At 36.2% G+C, this 25,312-nt stretch overlaps 1 protein-coding gene across 3 annotated transcripts in view; it reads right to left on the bottom strand.

Annotated features, from left to right (window-relative positions):
- The window catches only part of ZFAND4 (zinc finger AN1-type containing 4), a 72,240-nt gene that overhangs the window by 33,727 nt on the left and 13,201 nt on the right, over positions 1-25,312 (bottom strand). For all 3 annotated transcript variants that reach the window (XM_060125705.1, XM_060125706.1, XM_060125704.1), the window contains exon 2: positions 23,791-24,091. In XM_060125705.1, the coding sequence (XP_059981688.1) occupies positions 23,791-24,052 (262 nt within the window). In that variant the 5' untranslated portion in view covers positions 24,053-24,091. The remainder of the gene's footprint in view (positions 1-23,790; positions 24,092-25,312) is intronic.

The raw sequence follows: 25,312 nt of genomic DNA, 5'->3' as shown, positions 1-25,312 counted from the left end.
TAAATCCTCAGATGCAGAACCAGAGGATACATAGGGCCAACTTTATATACAAATATCAAATCATTATGTTGTACGCCAGAACTAATATGTCAATTAAATCTAAATTTTAAAATATATGGAACATTTAATTTAGCTTATTTGCCCCTAAAATTTTGTATTCTAAAAGTCTGTTCCCAGAATAACATGTCCACAGGGAATAATGATTGTTTATATGTGAGTTTATTTAGTGATTCAGATAGCATCTTTCATATTCTTCCAAATGGAAAGGTCAATAATCCTGAAACAGGGCACAGAATATAATTTCCCATAAAACATTAATATATTAGAAAATTCCTCCCACCCTAATGTTTGAATGTGATTATAGTCCATAACTGCATATTGACATACTTTTTTGCAGAGTCCGAACACAAAAGAATAATTCAATCTTTAATAAAAAGTATATTATGGGCAATTTTCAATACTGAAAATTATGGTCTACAAGACAGTTTCTTTGCATTTCTGTGATGTTAAAGGAATGTTAAGGCAGATTCCATACTGCAGCATAAACTTTTTTTTTTTTTTGCAAACTGCGCATTTGAATGCCCAAAGACTACTAGCCAGAGAGTGAGCATTATCTACTCAATAGAACATTTAATGGCTACAGATACTGATGTTGATGAATATCTTTTTCAAATATCTCACATACTGCCTTCTCAAATTACTTTTGCTTGTGATACTATAAAATAAGTTGACTAGAATAATAGCAGTAAGTGCTATATGTGTTAGTGTTTATTATTATAAGCCAGGCACCGTTATAAATGCTTGACCTGTATTACCATAATTTAACTGCAACAACAATAATCTTGTGAAGCAGGCATTACCATTATGCTTATTTCACAGATGATAAAACTGAAGCACTGAGAGATTAAGTGACACCCAGAAAGTATGTGGATTAGAAATGTAAAGCCCCAGCAGGCTAACTCCAGAGACTGCACTCAACCTTTATGCTAATCAGTCTCTAGAAAATCAGTCTCCATAAGGCAAAAGTAGCTGTCTAGGTGTATGTTTAAGTAGTGTTGCCTGTTAATAGACCTGAATGTCTACTAAACGTTCACCAAATGTTCCAAAAGATCATCATGGAATACAGCCCACATGGGCTGAGGAGGTGGATATACATATATCTCCCAAATGGGAACAGTTCACTTTTTTTGCTTCCAGTTAAAAAAGAATGCCAGTAAGGAAAGGCTTTTAACCTAGAAATTATTTCACATTAAAAGTATTTTAATATTAAAAAATTTTAATATGCTCTGGTCATATTTTCAATCAAAATTACAGGATTTCACCAGGATAACTAAATAAAGCAATTTGGGTAGGTAATACCATTATTTACATTCAACCAACATTGTACAGTCTTATTGCATTAAAAAAAAAAACCTTTAGAACTGGATTAAAGACAACATAACAACACTGCTTAGATTAACTCCTGTAATCACTTTTAATAGACTTAGCGATCAGTTAGCAGGCTAAAACAACAGAAGGTTGACAGGCAAAACAGGGTGGCAAGAATCATCCAAGATTGAGCTGTGGTCCTGATGCCCACCTGAGTTGCTGGATGACCTTAAGGAAGTCATCACCTCTGTGAGCCTTAGCATCCTCACTTGCACAATAAAAAAGACTAGGGTTCTTTCTACCAAGAATACTTTTGGAATCTCAAATATACAAAGCAAATCAACTTTCCTTTAAGATAGGGTTGCCAGATTTAGCAAATAGAAATCTGGCAACCCTATTTAAGAGTGGTCCTTTGCCTTTAAACCTCAATGCTTATTTCTTACAACTACATCCAGAAAAATTAATTCCTATTAAACAAACATGTCTTCCCAAAGGATATATTACATACATACAGATTTTTCTATTCAGTGTTTTTAAAACTTTTTACAAATTCAAATATTTATTATAAAAATAGCAACTTATGAAAAAAGACAACACAGAAATATACAAAAGAAAATTAAAACTACATGTAATCCTAAGTCCAGTAAAATCTATTTTCAATATTTGGGGTACACTTCCTTTAAAAACTTATTTTTTTAATAAAATGGGAACATACTTTAAGCTGTTTTATAAACTGTTTCACTTAATATATTGTATACATCTTTCACATCAATAAATGAAAATATACATTGTATGCAATGACTGAACAGTGCTCCAATATATGTTTCTGTCATAATTTATTTACCCAGTCCCCTACTAAGATATATTTTCAGCTATCCAATTTTTTACTACTACAAACAAAGCTGTGATAAGTGATATATGAGTGTACGTGTATTTGCGAATATACGTGTGTGTGTGTGTGTGTGTGTGTGTGTGTGTGTGTGTGTGTGTGTGTGTGTTGTCGGTGTATCTTAGTCTGCCTGGGCTGCCATAACAGAAACACCACAGATTGGGTGGCTTAAACAACAGAAATTTATTTTTTTCACAGTTCTGGAGTCTGGTAAATCCAAGATCAAAGCACCAGTTTCATTCTGAGACCTCTTCTCTTAGCTTATAGATGACCAACATTTTCCTGTGTGCTCACATGATTTTTTCTTTATGAGTGTGCAGAGAAAAAAGAATTCCCGGGTGTCTCTTCTTCAAAGGGCACTTACAACCTCATCTAACCCTAATAATGACTCAAACATGTTTCCTATGTCTTTTTTTAGAATTTTCACACAGATACATGTATGTTTGAGACCATGTTCATATCTACATTTAGAAAATAAAACAGAATCGACAGGACTGATGGATAATTAAAGACAATGGTGGGCCATAGCTCCTATCTCCCAATATTTCCTCCCAAAACAATACAGAACAGTAAGAAGGGAAATGAATCTACACAGAAACTATGCCTTCAGCCCTCATAACTTGAAGACAGAGAATGTCTAAACTTCAAAAGAACTGGAAATAAAAAGGGGCAATTGCTCTATCCTAGCGTGGGAAATCTCATGCTCCTGTCCCTGCAGGGCTGATCAAGAAAAACTCTGGAGAAGTTTGGAGAGGGAAGGTAGTGCAGTATACAAGTTCAATATAAAACCATCACAAGGAAGAAGGCAATTCTAAGTCTCAAAAGTCTACAGAAAGAACTCAGACCAGAATACTGACTACAAGTAATGGACTTTAAAGCCAAGCAATTTGAAGGAACTTCTGTAGGAGGCAAAAAGCGAAAGATGAAGAGCATCCATAGTAATTCAGTGTTCAGGGGGAAAAGGAACAAGGGGTAAAAACTTAAGAGTCCTGCAAGACAAAAGATAACAAAATTGGAGGAATCACGACTGCCCCACTCCCCACCATCACCACAAAACAGACAGAAAACATATGTGAAAATATCTGGACATTACTAAACTGGCATAGCACCATTAAACAGAATCTGTAAAACACCCGAACACCACAAAAATCAACAGGAGGAAAACAATAACAAACCCATAGAGAGTTAATAGTAAAAATTAAAAAACAAAATCCCACACCTATCAACCAAGGCAAATTTTACCCAGAAAAATAACCATGAAGCAAAAGAAAACTATAAGGTCACACCCTAAACAGAGTTAAACATACTCAAGCATTTGAAGTATTCAACAGTCTGAATCAGAAATTCAAAAATTAAGAACAGAAAAAGTCCAAAAAGGTGGGGGAGGATGAAAAAGACTGCTGACTGAACTCAGAAACGAAATGGAGGAAAAAGAAAAAATTACCACAAAAATAAAGAATAAACTGCAAGATACCAAGAGATAATATACTCAACCACATACTCAGTAAAGGACAAGCCAGGAAAACAAGCAAGAGTATGAAAATGACATAAAGAAAGAAGAAGGGTTAGAGTGAAAGTAGCGGAAATGGAAGACAGGCCAAGAATAATATTCATATTATCAAAGCCCCTAAAAAATAAAATAGTGGAACAGAACTAATATTTAGAAATATAATCCTGGAAAACTTCCAGAAATCGAAGACCTGAATCTATACATTGAAAGGACCCGCTAGCTACCTGGGAAAATTAACCCAGAACTATTGTGCCCAAGACATATCTGAGTAATAAAACTATTTTATTTCAATGACAAAGATAAAATCCCCAACAGTTACCTGAAAAAAAAAATCAAATAACTTATAAGGCAAAATAATTAGACCAGACTCAACAAAAAGAAAACAAATAATCTGATTTTTAAATGTCTTTTGAATAGACATTTCTCCAACGAAGACATACAGATGACCAATAAGAATATGAAAAGATGGTCAACATCACTAATCATCAGGGAAATACAAATCAAAACCACCATAAGATACCACACCCAAGAGGTTGTCCACTATCAAACTCAGAAAATAACAAGTGTTGGTGAGGATGTAGAGCAACTGGAACACTGTGCCCTATTGGTGGGAATATAAAACTGTGCAGCCAAAATGGAAAACAGCATGAAGTCTCCTCAAAACATTAAAAATAGAATTACCATATGATCCAGTAATTCTACTTCTGGGTGTTTATTCAAAAGAAATCAGGATCTGGAAGAGATATCTGCATGTTCATGTTCATTACAGCTTTATTCGTAATAGCCAAGAAATTGAAGTAACCTAAAATATTTATTGACAGATGAATGGATAAAGAAAATGTGTCATAAACATATAATGGAGTATTATTCAACCTTAAAAAAGAAGGAAATCCTGCCACATGCTACAACATGAATGAACCTTGAAGACACTATGCTAAGTGAAATAAACCAGAAAAGGAGGGAGTGTGGCGATCCTGATTACCAAAGGAGAATTCACAACCCAAAGCATCAAATGTGACAATGAGGGATATTTTTAATGTTAAAGTTCATAATGAAGATGTAACAGTTATGGATATTCTTATGTATCAAATAACACAAGTAACCACCTTTATAAAACAAAAACTATAGAAGATGCAGAGGGACATAAAGAAAAACACAATAATAAGAGACGTTAATATACCTTTTAGTACAAGACAGATCAAGCATGAAAAAACACATAAAGATAAGCCAACTGAACAAAATAATCAGTGAGACATGTTTATTGTTCCTAGATGATAATAATACACATACTCAAGGGTCCACGGCACATACACAAAAACTGATCATATATTAGGTCAAAAAGAAAACAATGCTTTCCATAAAATGGAAATATTACAAACACCACTCTTTGCAATGCAATAAAACTAAAGACTACTAAAAAATCAAAAAAAACCATAAAGGCAATTAATAAATCAAAATCCTAGTTTTTAAAAAATGTTGACAAAGTAGACAAACTACAAGCTAAACGTATTAAAAGGAAAAAAAGGGAAGGGAATCACAAATATACAAAAATAAGAAATAGCAAGGGGATAACTTCCTAAGGAACAACAGATTAACAAAATTGATGCCATGAAAGTTAGAAAGCTTGAACAGATCAATTTCCGTAGAAGAACTAGAGAATGCTGTTCAGGAATCCCCCACCACACACACACACAATAAAAAGCACCAAGCCAAATGGATTTACAGGAATTTATGAAACCTTTAAAGGCAAAATAAACCCTATGATCTACATATTTTTCCAGAGCACTGAAAGGAATAAAAACATCCTAATTTCTTAAAATAAATGAAAATATGCTAATTTCTTTTAAGAAGTAAGGATAGGACTTCCCTGGTGGCGCAGTGGTTAAGAATCTGCCTGCCAACGCAGGGGACACGGGTTTGAGCCCTGCTCCGGGTAGATCCCACATGCCACAGAGCAACTAAGCCCGTGCACCACAACTACTGAGCCTGCAACCTAGAGCCCACGTGCCACAACTACTGAAGCCCGCACACCTACAGCCCGTGCTCTGCAACAAGAGAAGCCACCGCAATGAGAAGCCCACGCACCGCAACTAGAGAAATCCTGCACACAGCAACGAACACCCAATGCAGCCAAAAATAAGTAAATAAATTTTTTTTAAAAAGAAGTAAGGATAGCATCAACTCCTAAACCTAATAAAGACATTACAAAAAACGAAAACTACAGACCAATATCATTCACTCAAACTGATATAAAAATCTAAATACAGGCAAACAGAATCCTCTAGTACACCAAGAACAGAATTTGCTGTAACCAAGAGGAATGTATTCCAGGATTGTAGATTGGTTCAATACTAAGAAATCTATTATTAGTAGTATTTAGTAGTATTATTATCCAACACATTAACAGCTCTAAGGAAAAAAAAATCTCCATAGGTGCTAAGAAAATCTTTGACAAAATTCAACATCCATTCATGATATTTTAAAAGTCTCAAGAAAATAGGAATTGAGAGATATTCTCTAAATATGTTAAAATACTACTAGTCTTAAAGACACTATCTTATTTAATGAGGAAATACTAGAAACATTATCCAGTAAGATCAGGAACAAGGCAAGATGTCCACCAACTCTGCCACTATTTGACATAGTAAGAGAGGTATTAGTCAATTTAATTAGACAAGAGAAATCAATTAAAGGCCAAAGAATGGTTAAAGAAGTAGTGAAACTGTCTCTGTTGCAGATGATATGACAAATATACCTGAAAAACCCTGGAGAATTTATGAGAAGACCAAAAGAAAGACAATGGAGTAAATTAGCAGTATATAAAATTAACATACAAATACCCATAGCCTTCAAATAAGCAAGCAATAAACCATTATAGGATATACCGTCTTTTATAATAACAATAAATATTTAAATATTATTAACTACTGTACTTAGAAATATACTTAACAAGGAAGGTGCAAACCTCTACAAAGAAAATTTTAAAACACTCCTAAAAGCTGTAAAAGTGGATAAACAAAACCAAAAAACAACTCTGTTTTTGGATAGAATGATTCAACCTTATAAGATGTTTGTTCTACTTATGTTAATTTATAAATTCAATGCAATCACTCTAAAAATACTAATCTTTTTAAAAGAGTGAGACAAGGCAATAAAGTTAAATCAAATATGCAAAAATAGCTAGAAAAACACCAAAAAAGAGAATTGATGAGTACTAGCCCTACCAGACATGAAAAACATACTATTAAAGCCTCTATAATTAAAAGTGTGATACTGACATATAAAAAGTCCAGAAATAGACAGATGATAAAGGTGGGATCTCAAACTACTGAGCCAAAAATGGACTTTAAAAATAAACAGTGCAGGAATAAATGGGTAGTCACTTGGGAAAAGATAAAATTAGATTCATACCTAGTGCCATACATAAGAATAAACTCCAAATGGATTAAAGATCTAAATGTGAAAAAATGAAGCTAAGTACTAAAAGAAAACATGGATGAATTCATCTTTAACTCTGGTGCAAAAAATGGCTTATTCTAACTATGACTCAAAATGCAGAGACAGTAAAATTGATAAATTTCTTTTAAAAAAACTTTTTTACATGAGAAAAAAATTTTAATTGCATAAGAAAGAAACCACTATGGACAAAGTCAAAAGACAACCAGGAGAAAATACATGTAACATATACCAGAGACAAAAGACTAATGTCCCTAACGTATAATGACCTATTAAAAATTGAGACAAAGACCAAAAACCCAATAGAAAAATAAGCAAAAGACAGGAACAAGCATTCCAAAAGAAAGATGGAAAAATAGCCCTTAAACAAATGAATAAAATGTTCCAATTCACTCGTAATAAAATAGCAAATTAAAACAACACATTAGGACTTCCCTGGTGGCACAGTGGTTAAGAATCCGCCTGCCAATGCAGGGGACACGGGTTCAATCCCTGGTCCGGTACGATCCCACATGCTGCAGAGCAACTAAGCCCGTGCACCACAACTACTGAGCCTGTGCTCCAGAGCCTGCAAGCCACAACTACTGAGCCACGTGCCACAACTACTGAAGTCCTCACGCCTACAGCCTGTGCTCCACAACAAGAGAAGCCACTGCAATGAGAAGCCCTCGCACCACATGGAAGACTAGCCCCTGCTCGCTGCAGCTAGAGAAAGCCCGTGCACAGCAACGAAGACCCAATGCACCCAAATAAATAAATCCATTAAAAAAACCATATTATATTGGCAAAAATTTTAAAGTATTACAACACTTTTGTTGGGAGGTCATGGGTGTACGTATGTTGCAGTGGGAATACGAACTAGTTCAACCATCTGAAGTGAAATTTGATGGTACCTAACAAAACTACATATGCGCTTAAACCTTTTGGACCAGCAATCACAATTTTAGTACTCCACCTTGAAGATATGTCTACAACATACAAAAATATATATGCACAAGGTTATCCACTGTTGCACCATGTAAATATGCAAAATACTGGAAACAACCTAAGTGCCATATACAAAAAAGTGGTTGAGTAAACTGATATTTTTTTTCACACAATGGAATACTATAAAAATGAAAAGAAAAAAATATGAAAACTGCATGAGAAAGTTCTCTATGAACTGATTTAGAGTGACATCCAGGATATATTATTAAGTATAAAAAGCACAATACAAAAGACTATATAGTATGCTACTATTCATATTAGAAACAAGAGGATATATGAAAATATACATGTATCTGCCCATTTGGGCAAAATAAAAACAGGGAGGATAAATCAGAAACTAATGAGGGTTTCCCTGGTGGCGCAGTGGTTAAGAATCCACCTGCCAATGCAGGGGACACGGGTTCGAGTCCTGGTCTGGGAAGATCCCACATGCTGTGGAGCAAATAAACCTGTGGGCCACAATTACTGAGCCTGAGCTTTAGAGCCAGCAAGCCACAACTACTGAGCCCACGTGCCAAAACCACTGAAGCCCGTGTGCCTAGAGCCCATGCTCCACAACAAAGAGAAGCCACCACAATGAGAAGCCTGAGCACCGCAACAAAGAGTAGTCCCCATTCGCCGCAACTAGAGAAAGCCCACACGCAGCAACGAAAACCCAATGCAGCCAAAAATAAATAAATAATAAATAAATTTTAAAAAATTAACTAATGAGATTGGTTACCCAACAGGGGATGGGTTGGATGGTGTAGAAAGAATGTGGGAAAGGGAACAAGTAGTAGGAATGAAGGGTAGCAACTTCTAAAATGTTTATATAGCTCTGACATTGGGAATCACATTGATGTTTCACATCAACTCACGTCCCCTACCACCAAATGAACAAATCATTCAGGATGTGGGGAAACTTCAAAATAGAATATAAAGACTAACACATAAATATAATTATATTACAAATGAAGGTGTGGGGAAGAAAAAACTAGGTAACTTTAGAAAACAGTATTTTGCCTATACGATAGGCAAAGAACAAAAAGAAATGCACACAAATATTATACTCTAGTTAGTACATTTGTTTCTTAGAGATCCATGCGTTAGTGATTCTAAATTAATTTATGTATATAGTTTATGTATATGTATAAGTTTGAGCAAATAAGTAGATATGCTATGGATAATGTGAACTAAGTTTCTCACTGTGCGAGAAAATGGGAAAATAGGGAAAGGAAAAGGCTAAAATGAGCACTGTAATGATAAATTGGAATTAGAGATATCTGTTTGAATTCATGGTTTTTAACATATATCAATTTAGATAGATACATAAGTGTGGGTATATGAGTGTAAATACACATATTCCCTATCTCTGCCCATTATGAAGCCTAGAAGCAATGACACCCCAAAAGCAAGGAGTACACTTAGCACCTGGATCTTGGTTTCTAAATACCACGGCAATAAAAGTAACCTTAGAGAAACAGCTGACGTGAACACTGTGGCAGGGAAAGTACAAGATGAACCTGGAATATCTTGTGGTGCCAGGGAAGGCAAAAATATGCCTAAAAAATGATGGTGGCATTTCAAAAGGAAATATGAACCAATTTGAAGGTACTCCTGATAGTCAAATTTGGGACAATCTCAGCAATACAATACAATAGTAATAGATTATAACCCATAGAATAAATATTCATGAGTCCATTCTGATATAAATAATTAGGAAAAGGGATAATGAGAAATAAATGACAGTACTTCCTTATAGTAAAGTGCCAATAAATGCAGACAGAATATAAAAGAAACAGAAAAATCATCATTGGTCAAATACTATGGTAACAACTGATACTGACAAGCCTATCAACGGGTGCTAAAATTACTGACCAAAATGATAAGAAAAAATAGGATGTTTGCATAGTGTCAAGGTAGCTCCTCACATCACAAGATATTAATTACAAAGATAAAAATAGTAACTTTACAGTGTAGAAATCTGGCTGATACCAACTTAGTCATGCAGTCAAAGTCACCAATTAATTCCATTTGCTAAATCCAATGGCCAATTCTCAATTCTTTTCCTACGCAGCCTATCCAGCATCTGATCACTTCCTCCTCCTGGAATACATTTTATTCACAAGATGACTAACACATTCTCTTGGTTTTGTTATTACCTCTTTGGCCACTCCCCCTAAACCTCCTTGGCTGGTCAGTCTCAACTTCCTGGCCTCTTAATTTTGGAGCACCCTTGGATCTCTTCTCTCCAAACCTGGTTCTGCTCCAGAAGTAGCCATCACAATTAACAGCAACTCCATTCATCCAAGTTGCTCAGGTCAAATACCAAGGAGTTACCCCCAACACCTCTCTTTCTCTCACACGCTACCATTCAATCTGTCAGCAAGTCTTGCTGGCTCTAAGACATCCAAACATCCAAATAGAAATATTTATCTTTCCAACTACAATTCTATAGTCCAACACAGCACATTTCTCACCTGTGTTTGTGTAACAGCCTCTACCTCTGCTTCCCCTTTCTCTGACTATCCTCAGCACACCAGCAAGAATGACCCTCTTAAAATATAGTCAAAACTTCTGATCTCCAGGTAAGCATGTAAGGAGCTTGGAAGTCACCACTGAATCCTAACAAGTAAAACCTGAACAAACTAAAAAGTCAACAACTCTTCTTGAATCCATCAAAGAAATGAGGTCACAGGGCAAATCACTACCCCCAATATTGGAGAGACAGACAAGTCTACCCCCAATATTGGAGAGACAGACAAGTGAATATAGAAAATCACAACAAACCAGAGCAGAAACCTCTACCTGGAACCAGTGGGTAGGAAAACCTAACATATAATTGATGAACTACAGGAGTCTCAGTATGGACAAATCTGAGAGCTAAAAATTCCAGGGAACCTACTCATTCGGCCCCTCACACACACACTTTGTGAATTTTACCTCCAGGAGTTTGCCCACGTTCTCACAGTGAATATCAGAGAAAAACCCCCTAGTGTTTCCAGCAGAGGGAGGGGGGGAAGTAATGAGTTTGAAATATACTAGAGCATTCTGTTCTTAACAAGGCCTGCCCTCAAGAGAAACTATTTTACCAGCACCTAGTCTGCTGGGGTTTTATCAGAGCCTAGCTCACCTGAGGGAAAGGAAATATCTAAGTCCAGTCCACTCTAGCCCCATGAGGGAAGGGAAATACTCAACTCCCGCTAATTCTAGCATTCCACATGGAGAAAAGGTAATATGCAATACTTAACTTCAGCTCTCTCCAGCCATCCTGTGCTACCTAAGAGTAAGGAAAGGGGAGGGAAAGGATGAGAAGCACTGATGAAGTTCTCAGACCAGGGACACAGGCTCAATAGAAGACTGAGACCTCACCTAATTTTCAGGCTGTAGAAAGCTTCCCCATCCTCCACCTTACTCTACACCTCACCACCACATTACTAAAGGCCTAGTAACAGCAGTTCCTTTTACCAAGTACATCATGTCTGTCTATCAAGAAAGAATAACAAGGCATACTACGAGGCAAAAAACAGTTTGAAGAGACACAGCAAGCATCAGAACCAGACTCATATAGGGCAGCAAAGTTGGAATTACCAGACCAGGAATGTAAAACAACAAATCTATGATTAGTCGATTAATATGCTAAGGGCTCTAATGGATAAAGGAGACAGCATGCAAGAACAGATGGGCAATGTAAGCAGAGAGATGGAATTCTAAGAAAGAAGTAAAAGGAAATGCTAGAAAGATTAATAATACTGTAACAGAAAGGAAGAATGCCTTTAGTGGGCTCATTAGTAGGCTGAACACAGCTAAGAAAAGAATCTCTGAGCTTGAGTATAATAAAGGAATACTATGAACAATCCTATGCCCACAAATTTGATAATCTAGATGAAATGAACCAATTCCTTAAAGACACAAGCTGCCACAACTCACACAAGAAACAGACAATCTGAATAGGGTTTTATCTATTAAAGAAATTGAATCAATAATTTATAACCTTCCAAAACAAAAAGCACTGTGGCCAAATTGTTTCACTGGGGAATTCTACCAAATATTTAAGAAAGAAATTACACCAGTTTTCTATAATTGATTCCTGAAGACAAAAGCAGAGGAATACTTCCTAACTCATTCTGTGAGGCCAACATTACCCTAATACCAAAACCAGACAAAGACACTACAAGAAAACTACAGACCAATATGTCTCATGAACACAGATGAAAAATATTCTCAATAAAATATTAGCAAATAAAATCCAACAACATGAATAAAAAGAATTATACACCATGACCAAGTTAGATTTATCCCAAGTATGCAAGGCAATGTAGTCCGTCACGTCATCAGGTTAAAAAAGAAAAATCACATGATCACATCAATAGATGCAAAAAAAGTATTTGATGAAATCTAACATTCATTCTTCATAAAAGTTCCCAGCAAATTAGGAATAGAGGGGAACTTCCTCAATTTGACCAAAAAAAAACCAAAACAAAAACAAAAACCCTACATACTTAATTGTTCGAAATTCAAAGATTTCCTGCTAAGATCAGTAACAAGGCAAGGATGTCTCCCCTCACTACTGCTTTTGAATATTGTACTGGAAGTCCTAGCTAATGCAATAAAACAAGAAAAGGAAATGAAAAGTATACAGATTGGGAAGAAGTTACAAAACTGTCTTTGTTTGCATATGACATGATTGTCTATGTAGAAAAATCCAAAAAGAGTCAACAAAAAAACTCCTGGAACTGATAAGCAATTAGATTATAGCAAGGTCACAGGATACCAGATTAATATACTAAAGTCTATCACTTTTTTATATACCAGCAATGGTCAAGTGGAATTTGAAATTGAAAATACATTATCATTTATGTTAGCACCAAATATAATTTTAAAACTTAGGTATGAATCTAATAAATATGTATGAGAGCTATATGAGGAAAACTATAAAATAGTAATGAAAGATATCAAATAATAACCAAATAACTAGAGAGAGATTCCACATTCATGGACTGGAAGACTCAATATTGTCAAGATGTCAGTTCTTCCCATCTTGATCTGTAGATACAACACAATCCCATCAAGATCTTAGCATGTTTTGTGGCTATCAATAAACTTATTGTAAAGTTTATATGGAAAGGCAAAAGACCCAGAATAGTGATTCCAATACTGAAGAACAGAGTTTGAAGACTGACACTATGCAACTTCAAGACTTACTATAAAGTTACAGCAATCAAGACAGCGTGGTAATGATGAAAGAATAAACAAATATAATCAATAGAATAGAGAGCACAGAAATACACCCACAAAAATATAGTCAAGTGATCTTTGACAAGAGAGTGAAGGTAATATAATGGAGCAAAGATAGTCTTTTCCACAAATAGTGCTGGAACAATTGGACATCCACATGCAAAAAAAATTAAAAATAATCTGGTCTCAGACCTTATATGCTTCACAGAAATAAACTCAAAATGGATCAGAGTCCTAAATGTAAAATGCAAAACTATAAAACTCCTAGATGATAACAAGCAGAAAAACCTAGATGACCTTGGGTATGGTGATGACTTTTTAGATACAACACCAAAAGCATGATACATGAAAGAAATAATCGATAAGCTAGACTTCATTAAAATTATACACTACTGCTCTGCAAAAGACAATGTCAAGAGAATGAGAAGACATGCCACAGACTGGGAGAAAACAAACAACAATAAGAAAAGAAACAACTTAAAATTTAAAAATGGGTTAAAGACCTGAACAGACACTTTACCCAAGAAGATATACAGATAACAAGTAAGCATTTGAAAAGATGTTCAACATCATATGTCATTAGTAAAATGCAAATTAAAATGACAATGAAATACCACTACACACCTATTAGAATGGCCAAAATCCAGAACACTGACATCATCAAATGCTGGCAAGGATGTACAGCAATAGGAACCCTCATTCAACGCTGGTGGGAATGCAAAATGGTACAGTCACCTTGGCAGTTTTGTACAAAACTAAACATACTCTTACCATACAATCCAGCAATCACACTCCTTGGTATTTTCCTAAAAGAGCTGAAAACTTATGCCCACACAAAAACCTGCACATGGATGTTTACAGCATCTTTATTCATAATCGCCAAAACTTGAAGCAACCAAGATGTCCTTCAGTAGATGAATGGGTAATTAAACTGGGGTACATGAAGACAATGGGAGTGTTATAAAGATCTAAGCAGTGTTCAGTGTTATAAAGAAATAAACTATCAAGCCATTAGAAGGCATGGAGGAAACATAAATGCATATTGCTAATGGGAAGAAGCCAATCTGAAAAGGCTACATACTCTATGATTTCAACTATATGACATTCTGGAAAATACAAAACTATGGAATAGACAGTAAAAAGAATATGGCTTCCAGGGGTTGAGAAGAGGGAGGAATGAATAGGGACAGCACAGAGAACTTTTAGGGCAATGAAATTATCTTCTATAGTACTATAATGGTAAATATATCATTATGTAAACTATGTAATGTAAACTATGGACTTTAGGTGAAAATGGTATGCCAATGTAGGTTCATCAACTATAACAAATGCCTCACTCTAGTGTGAGATGTTGATAGTGGGAGAGGTTGTACAAGGGAGGGTGGAGGGCATGCAGTCTACAGGAAATCTCTAGTTTTTGTTCAGTTTTATTGTGATCTGAAAATTGCTCTAACAAAATTCATTAATTTTTAAAATGCTTATCTAAAAGAAAGAAATTGAGAAAACCAATAAACTGAAAATTATTTCCATTCCTGGTTTCTTATTAAACTGAATACATATATTTCTACTCAACATTGCCAATTTCCACTTTAATTCTTAAGATGAACATTATGTGGTAAGTACATGTAGTACATACATACTGTCAAAACAAAGACGTTAAAGTACTTTTGAAAACATTGTAGGGTTGTAGTCACTTCAGAAAATGCAAAAAGTAATGGTAGAAAGAGCTTTATGAGAATAAACTAGAGAAGGAATGGCATATACAAAGAGACTACATATTTTAATGTCTCAAATGGAAAAATAATCTATACTAGATGACCATATTTCAGTTAGATACAGTTAAGAACTATTAAACATCACTCTGGATTTCCTTCACTCAAATATTTGAATGCTTATTCTATGTCAGACATTAGTCTCTGGGTTAAAAATACACTGGTGAATAAGAAAAAGACCACGACCTCATGATGCTTAGATTTTACTTAAAAATAATACTACTAATAAATCCAACCATTCATCCATACATTCACCTATAATATAATGCCAGGTTATTCAATGTAATGAAAACCAGTACAGCAGGGTAAAGATAAAGAGCGACTGGCACATGTAGGAGTGGGAAGTATATTTTTAATAAGAGTGGTTAAGAAAGGCATGAGGAAATGACATGTGAGAATTTTTTTTGGCCATGCCACACAGCTTGTGGGATCTTTAGTTCCCTGACCAGGGATTGAACCCAGGCCCTCTGCAGTAACAGTACACAGTCCTAACCACCAGAACACCAGGGAATTCCCTTTGAGAATTTTAATAAAGTGAGAGAATGAACAATAACTGTATCTGGAGGAGGAGATACCTTCAAGCAGGAAGATGCTGGTCTTATTGAAGAAAGAGTAAAAAGGTGGTGTGCCTCAAGTAGAATTACTCAAATGGAAAGTAATAAAACAGGGTTAAAGATACATGTAGGGGGCTTCCCTGATGGCGCAGTTGTTGAGAGTCAGCCTGTCGATGCAGGGGACGCGGGTTCGTGCCCCGGTACGGGAGTATCCCACATGACGTGGAGCGGCTGGGCCTGTGAGCCATGGCCACTGAGCCTGCGCGTCCGGAGCCTGTGCTCCGCAATGGGAGAGGCCACAACAGTGAGAGGCCTGCGTACCGCAAAAAAAAAAAAAAAAGATACATGTAAGAAAAACTTTAAATGCAACAGTAGTGCATTTGGATTTTACTTTGATTGTGATGGGAAGCCACTGGAAGGTTTTGAACAGGGGACTGACAAACAGAGACAAAGAGAGAATCTTGAAAGCAGCAAGAGAAGAGTTACTTTTCAAACAAAGGCATGGTCAATAAGATTAACAGCTGATTCCTAATCGGAAACCATGGAAGACAGAAGGCAAAAAGATGACATATTCAAAGTGCCAAAAGAAAAAAAAACCTGTCAACCAATAATTCTATATATAATGAAATTAACCTTCAAAAATGGACAAGAATTAAGACAATTCAGACAAACAAAAATTGAAAGAGTTTGTCACTAGCAGCCTGTCATACAAAAAATGTTAAAAGGAGTCCTTCAGGCTACAATGAAGGAACACTAGAGGCTACCTTGAATCCACACAAAGAAATAAAGAACATTGGTAAAAAAAAAATACATAGGTAAATACAAAAGACAATATTAATATATTTATAATTTATAGCTATAAACACCTACATTAAAGAAGATCTCAAATCAATAATTTAAACTTCCACCTTAAGAAACTAAAACAGAACACCAAACTAAACTCAAAGCAAGGAGGAGAAAGAAATAATAAAGTAGAGTAAACAAAATAAACAATAGAGAAAACTAAGGAAATCACTAATTTCAAAAAAGTAACAAAATTGACAAAACTTTAGCTAGACTAAGAAAAAGGAGACTCAAATCACAAAAATCAGGAATGAAAGTGGACACATTGCTACTGACCTTACAAAAATTAAACAAGCTGCATGAAATGGAATAATTCCTAGAAACTCACAAACTATGAAAACTGAATCAAGAAGAAACAGAATATCTGAATAAACCTAAAAAGTAGAGATTGAGTCAGTAATCAAAGAACATCCAACAAAAAGAGCTCAGGACCAGACATTAATGCTAAATTCTGCCAAACATTTAATTTAAAGCATTGGTCCCCAACCTTTTTGGCACCAGGGATGGGTTTCATGGAAGACAATTCTTCCACGGATGGGGGGCGGTGGGCGGGGAGATGGTTCAGGTGGTAATGCGAGCTATCGGAAGCAGCAGATGAAGCTTTTTTTTTTTTTTTACATCTTTATTGGGATATAATTGCTTTACAATGGTGTGTTAGTTTCTGCTTTATATCAAAGTGAATCAGTTATACATATACATATGTTCCCATATCTCTTCCCTCTTGCGTCTCCCTCCCTCCCACCCTCCCTATCCCACCCCTCCAGGTGGTCCACAAAGATGAAGCTTTGTTCGCTCACTCACCTGCTGCTCACCTCTTGCTGTGCGGCCTGGTTCCTAACAGGCTGCGGACTGGTATCAGTCTGCAGCCCGTGGGATGGGGACCCCTGATTTAAAGGATTAACATAATCTTTCACAAACTCTCACAAAAAGTAAAAGAGGACAGAAAACTTACCAACTCCTTCTGTCAGGGCAGTATTACTGGGTTACTAGTAAACACCAAAGATATTACAGGAAAATAAAACAACAGACTAATATCCCTTGTGAATATAGTTGCAAATATCCTCAACAAAATACTAGCAAACAGAATCTCGCTGCACATCAGAAGGATTATCTACCACGACCAAGTGGGATTCATCCCAGGAGTGCACACAAACCACATGATCATCTCAATAGATACAGAAAGTGCATGTGACAAAATCCAATTATTTCATGAGAAAACATTGAACAAATAGGAATTGAAGGAAATTTCCTCAAGCTGGTATACAGTCTCTATAAAACAACAATCAGTAACCACCATATCTAACCGTAAAAGGATGAAAGCTGTCCCCCTAAGATAAGAAATAAGACACGGATGTTCACTTTCACCATTTCTATTTAACATTTTACTGACGGTTCTAGTCAGGACAATTAGGCAAGAAACAAAAATAAAAAGTATTGAGATTGGAAAGGAAGAAGTAAAACTATATTCACTGATGACATGATCTAAGAACATGGAAAACCCTATAGAATCCACCAAAAAAACCCAATCTCAGGGCTTCCCTGGTGGCGCAGTGGTTGAGAGTCTGCCTGCCGATGCAGGGGACACGGGTTCGTTCCCCGGTCCGGGAAGATCCCACATGCCGCAGAGCGGCTGGGCCTGTGAGCCATGGCCGCTGAGCCTGCGCGTCCGGAGCCTGTGCTCCGCAACGGGAGAGGCCACAACAGTGAGAGGCCCGCGTACCGCAAAAAAAAACCAACCAAAACTGTACATGAAAGTTAAAATGGCCTTATTCAAAATCACCAAAAACTGAAGTGTCCTCAACTTGGGAATGAGTAAGTGTAGTATATCCATACAATGGAAAACTACTCAACCATAAACGGAATGAACTATTGATATATGGAACAATATGAATAAATCTCAAATGCATGTGTATTACATATAAGCAAAAGGAAGCTCAATAAAGCTGGGGAAAAAAGAAGTAAAGGGATGGAAAAAGATATGCCTTTGACAGGCTCACTCATCAGCAGACTGGGTAAGGCAAGGAAAGAATCAGTGAACTGAAAGAAATGTCAACAGGAACTTCTCAAATCAAAATGTAAAGAGAAAAAAGAATTTTTAAAAAAAGGAACATCAAAGAACTATTGAAATTTTTCAAAACGTGTAACTGGAATACTAGAAGAAAGAGAAAATTGGAACAGAAGAAATAGTTTAAGTAATAATGACCCAGAATTTTCCAAAATTAATGAGATACACCAAAGCACAGATTAGGAAGCTCAGAAAACACCATATAGGATAGCTGCACATCAGAAGGATTGTGATGGATAAATAGGATAAATAGGATAAAAATTTTAAAATCTACACCTAGGCATGTTATATCAAACTGCAGAAAAGCAAAGACAAAGAGAAAGTCTTCAAAGAAGACAGAGGAAAAACCATATGGATAATAATTACAGGAACCTTCTTATCCAAAATCCTATAAGCAAGAAGAGAGTGGAGTAAAATATTTAAAATGTTGAAAGAAAAAGACCACCAACCTAGAATTCTGTACCCTATGAAATTATCCTTCAAAAGTGAAGGAGAAATAGAGTTTCTCAGATAAAAAAAATTTGAGATAATTTGTTGCTAGTACAACTGCCTTGCAGGAAATGAAGTTCTTCAGAGAAAAGGAAAATGATATAGATCTACATAAAGAAAGAAAGAGCATTAAAGAAGGAACAAAGAATAAGGGCAATGAGTAGAAAATAGAAACAGATATGGTAGTTATTAATTCAACTATATCAGTAATCATTTTAAACATCAATTGCCTCAATAAACCAATTAAAAGACAGAGATTGTCAGAGTGGATCAAAAAACAAGACCCAACTACATGTTGTCTATAAGAAATCCACTTTAAATATAAAGATATATATAGATTAAAAGTAGAGGGATGTATATATGTCCATGCCACTCTCTCACTTTGTCCCAGCTTACCCTTCCCCCTCCCCATGTCCTCAAGTCTATTCTCTAGTAGGTCTGCGTCTTTATTCCCGTCCTGTCTTTATTCCCATCCTGTCGCTACGTTCTTCATGACCATTTTTTTTTTTTTGGATTCCATATATATGTGTTAGCATACGGTATTTGCTTTTCTCTTTCTGACTTACTTCACTCTGTATGACAGACTCTAGGTCCATCCACCTCACTACAAATAACTCAATTTTGTTTCTTTTTATGGCTGAGTAATATTCCATTGTATGTATGTGCCACATCGGATATATATATAATACCAAATGTAAAACCAATAGCTAGTGGGAAGCAGCCGCATAGCACAGGGAGATCAGCTCGGTGCTTTGTGACCACCTAGAGGGGTGGGATAGGGAGGGTGGGAGGGAGGGAGATGCAAGAGGGACGAGATATGGGGATATATGTATATGTATAGCTGATTCACTTTGTTATAAAGCAGAAACTAACACACCATTGTAAAGCAATTATACTGCAATAAAGATGTTAAAAAAATAAAATAAAATAAAATAAATAGTAATATAGCTGGATATAAAAAAAGTACAGGGACGGATACAATTTTATTTGTCAATTATACCTCAATAAAACTGAGGGAAAAAGAAGTAAAGGGATGGAAAACGATATATTTTGCTAATGCTAATCAAAAAAAAAAGCTAGAGTAGCTATATTAATTGCAGACAGAACAGGCTACAGAGCAAGGAAAAATATCCGAGATAAAGAGGGGCATTACCTAGTGATAAAGGGGTCAGTTCTCCGAGACGACATAATCCTTAATATGTATGGATACAATCAGCTATCAAAACTTATAAATTGTATTACAATAAGTAAGACAGTATAATTTTGGCATGGGGGGACACATCAGGTGATTAAGAGTTGTGTGCATATAAAAATGTAAAACATGACAGGTATGAAATTACTTTAGTGAGAAAAGACTAGACTAATTCAATAAGTGGTATTTATATAGCCAATTATTTATAAAGTGAAAAAAATGGATCCCTAGTTGATACTGTATCAGGCAAAATAAAGTAGGTTATATTGAACTTACCCCAAACCATCCCCAAAACGTCAATGGCTTAAGACAAAGATTTATTTTTTGCTCAAGTTACATGTCTAATGCATGTCAGGAGGGCTCTGCTCACTATAGTCACTCAGGGACCCAGGCTGATGGAGACTTCCATTCATAGCTCACTGGCCAGAACTATTAACATGGTCCCACCAACTCATAAAGTTGGCCAGGGAAACAATCCTATCCCATGTACGGAAGAGAAATCTTTATTAGGGAGCGGTAATGCCAATGATTTGATGGCAAGTACAGGGAATCCACTGCCCACGGCAATAAAAAACCAGCTGACAATAATCCCTTACATTTCTTGGAACATTTTTTTCTTTCCAAATTCCTATCCTCTGAGTACCATGTACTCTTCTTTGCAGAACACTACTTTAGGTAATGATAAGCTCCAAAGAATTTTCCTTCTCTGGAAACTCAAGAGAACTAAATTACATCTCCTCCCAAGGGCATGGCTCTTATATCCTTTGGTACATATTGCACTATCTCCACAGACTAACCATTTTCCCCTCATAAAGAGCACAGATGCTCTGCTAAATGCTTTTCATTGAATTCATTTAATCCTGAGGACAACTCTGAACTAGGTACTATTATTAGTCCCATTTTAAATTAGCACAACTGAGGTAAAGAGAGGTTAAGTAATTTACTCAGTTGGTAATCTGAAATCAGGCAGTCTGGCTTCAGTTGCTCCTGTCCCTTCAAGACCCATTTAAAGTCCCCTTGTAGGTACTACAGCCTCATCATTCCTAATCCAGCACACTCCTTCAACCCTTTCTCTGCAGTCCCCTCCATCTACCCTCCTATCTCCCACTATGCTCTAGTTCCCAGCTTCCCAAAAGTTGCCCAAAAGGAAAAGCAGTCTGGCAGGGCAACCATTTCCCTGAAGGATTAAACTGAACAGTGTCACCTCTGCCTTCCTATCCTACCTACTCCATATCCTTTTATCTTGGAGAGTCTTACCCACCATGTTATCCTCAAATGTCATCCTGGGTAGAAATAGAAATATCACCTAGAAAAGGATTAAAATTAATTTTACATGAAGGATGCCCTCTTAAAGCCTCCTGAAGAGCAGAGTGACTATCCCTGCCCACGGGCTGCAAGAAGTTACAAAAGTTTAGAGAATAGGAGGGAAAGAAGGGGTGAGGGCTAGAAGGATGGGGAATGGGAACAGGAATTAAGATCTATTGGCCACTAGTGGTAAGTGCTATGGACTGAACTGTATCCCCCCAAAATTTATATCTTGAAGTCCTAACCCTCAAAGTGATGGTATTCGGAGATGGGGCCTTTGGGAGATAATTAGGTTTAGATGAGGTCATGAGGGTAAGGCCCTTATGGTTGGATCCAAGCCCTTATAAGAAGAGATGCCCATGTGAGGACACAGTGAAAACAAACCTGTCTACAAGTCAGGAAGAAAGCCTCACCAGAATCTAATCATGCTGGTACCCTGATCTCAGAGTTTCAGGCTCTGGAACTGTGAGAAAATAAATTTCTGTTGTTTAAGCCTCCCAGTCTATGCTATTTTATTGTGACAGCCCAAGCAGACAAAGACTGTAGAGATTTTACATATTACCTCATTTAATCTCCCAATAAGTATATTCGTTTTATAAATGTCTAAACTAGGTTTCAACTGTCTAATAACTACAAAGTCATTGCTCTTACCCTATGTCTCCTCCTACAGGGGACAAGTAGCCTATATCTTGGCTCTGGTCCAACTCTGTCAGTAAATATTTCCCTGGGATGAGCCCCTAATCTTTCCTAAGCCCAAATCTACTCTTCTGCCATTAAGAGAACTAAACAGGATGCCCTCTAGAGTGCTTCTGCTGCACGGAGATTATTCAAAATGCCTGAAAGCAGGAAAAAATGCAGAGATTACTTAGAACACAAGAGGGTTTTTTTTTAAATCTTACCGCTCCTAAAAAGATATCATTACACCATCATATAAATAAAAGAGCAGGAAAAGTCAAAATAAACTATTCTGACTCTGTATTTCACCAAATCATTTGGGGACAGAAAAGCTTCATGTGCCATTAATGGGTGTACTGATGTGGTCATTGGACTCAGCTGGTCACTAACTTCAATAGAACTTAGTTACTAGAGGAATACCAAATTTCAGAAACTCAGATACCAGGATCCCTGACTTTACAAAGATAAAAAATTCCAATCCTCCTCATCCTTCTATAATTCTGAACTTAAACTGAGCTGGAGGGCATGCTAGTTTCTACCTTTATATTACAAGCAAGTTCCAGCTGGCTCAAAAAGCAAAGATCCATTTAGTGTTATATGGAAAATTTTCTAGTCTTTACTGGATTTTAACAACTATAAATGGCAAATACCACTTATTTCAGAAATCTGCCAAGTACAAAGAAAAAGACTAATTTTAACACAAAGTAATTTATAACACTTTTCACAAATATGCTAACCACAAAAGAGACATTATACAATATTCAGTATCCCTGCTATACTGAGGAAACTTCAAATCTATGTAAATGTAAACCAAAAACTCTTCCCAGAAAATCTCCACATTAAAAAAAGAAAAAGTAGGGCTTCCCTGGTGGCGCAGTGGTTGGGAGTCCGCCTGTCGTTGCAGGGGACGCGGGTTCGTGCCCCAGTCCGGGAAGATCCCACATGCCGTGGAGCGGCTGGGCCCGTGAGTCGTAGCCGCTGAGCCTGCGCGTCCGGAGCCTGTGCTCCGCAACGGGAGAGGCCATAACAGTGAAAGGCCCGCGTACCGCAAAAAAAAAAAAAAAAAAAAAAAAAATTCACAAAGCACTCTAAAAAAGTAAACAGGGTCAATAAAAGGGAATTCAATTATCACTGTAAGGTAGTTATTGCAGAATCTTCACATCATCATAACCTGTTGAAAAACTATTTTAAAATATTATTTCACACCATTAACATAATGCCAGGGATTTGCTTTGATTCAAAAGAATCTGGTAGAAAGGGAACAGAGTGGGGGAAATGCAGGAATGGAAAAAACAGTTCATGAATTGATAACCGTTGAAGCTGAGTAGGACGTATATAAGGATTCATTCTCCATTTCTTTCTAATTCCATGTATGTTTGACATTTCTCCATAACAAAAGCTAAAAAGTTATTATACACTCTTGAACAAATTTAATCCTCATATCCTACAAAACAAGAAAGACTAGTACCTTCCAATCTTCGAATTTTTGCTTTCACAGAAATAACAGCTTCAAAGCGTGAAACTCTCAGCTCAAAACATGTTCCAGTCAGTGTTTCAATGAAGAGCTCCATGGTATCATAGAAAGGAAGTCTGTAGTAAAATGGTCCCATGTTATCTTCATTGAAGAATGGAGGATCTTTTCTGTTATCCATTACTTTGACTTTTCTAATTCCTCTGGAATATGTTGTAGGCAACTGTATTCCAGTTCTAACCAAATCAGCTTTGAACATTGGTAATATATATCGTTGTTCATGTTTTGAGTTTTGTACCTAAAAAACAAGAATAATGTTTTTTTAACAAGCCTATGTGAAAGTCTCATTCCTCCACAAAGATTTTCTCAACTCTGGCCCATATCAGCCTTCCAGAGAGCCCGGAATTCATTTTAGTGCTTACTAGGCCTAATCCTGAACTTTACACAATTGTCTTTGAACTCACTCTCCCAATTAGAGTGTAAGATTATTAAGAACAGGTATATTTGCTACACTTTATCTTACTAGAGCTCAGCAGTTACTTACACTACATGCTCAACAAATATGTTTTTTTGTTAATGATATTTAAACCAATGAACTCCACATGTAGGTATATATTTGCAAGACTTTGAATAACTTATGCACATCCTTTCCTAAAACACGTAAGTTACATTTTATAACCCATACAAAGTATGTTATAGCCATTGTACATCTGAATCACACTGAATAAAAGGAATAGTAACCATCTTAAAAGTAGGATTCACTAAATAATCAATAAGAATTTGGGTTTCCAAAGGTTGTCCACCAGTATAGCACTGAGATGAGGTTAATACTGGTAACAGACATTAGACATAATCTCTACACACAAACATACAATGGCTAATGAATATGAAAGGCAAACACAACCAACAGAAATACTAAAATAAATTATAAGTGTATAATTAGGAGAATAGGAATAATCAAATTGATAAATTGCTATTAATCAGTGAAAACTTTGAAAAGGCGGAGGGGGCTTGAACTTAAACTAAAAGGACAAATGATACATATTCTTTCTGGAGAAGTAGGTAAACCTTTTCAGTACCTTTATGGCGATATAATTTATATACCATAAAATTCACCCATTTAAAGCCTAAAATTTACTGGGCTTTAGTATGGTTACAAAATTGTACAACCATCACCATAATCATTTTTAGAACATTCTCATCAACCCTAAAAGGAACCTCTTATTCTTTAGACACACTCCTAAATTCTGTCTCTCTCAGCCCTAGGCAATCACTAATCTACTTTGTTTTTAAAATTTTGCCTATTCTGGACATTTCACATAAATAGAATCATACAATATGTAAACTTTTGTGACCAGCTTCTTTCACTTAGCATAATGTTTTCAAAGTTCATCCATGTTCTAAGATGTATCAGTACTTCATTCTTTTTTATTTCTGAATAATAGTCCATTATAAGGATGTACCACGTTACTTATCCAGCCATCAGTTGATGGGCATTCTGGGTTGTTTCCAATTTTTG

Source organism: Lagenorhynchus albirostris, chromosome 16 (genome assembly GCF_949774975.1).
Source record: "Lagenorhynchus albirostris chromosome 16, mLagAlb1.1, whole genome shotgun sequence".
Classification (NCBI taxonomy): Eukaryota; Metazoa; Chordata; class Mammalia; order Artiodactyla; family Delphinidae; genus Lagenorhynchus; species Lagenorhynchus albirostris.
This window is presented reverse-complemented; position numbering and strand designations above follow the sequence as displayed.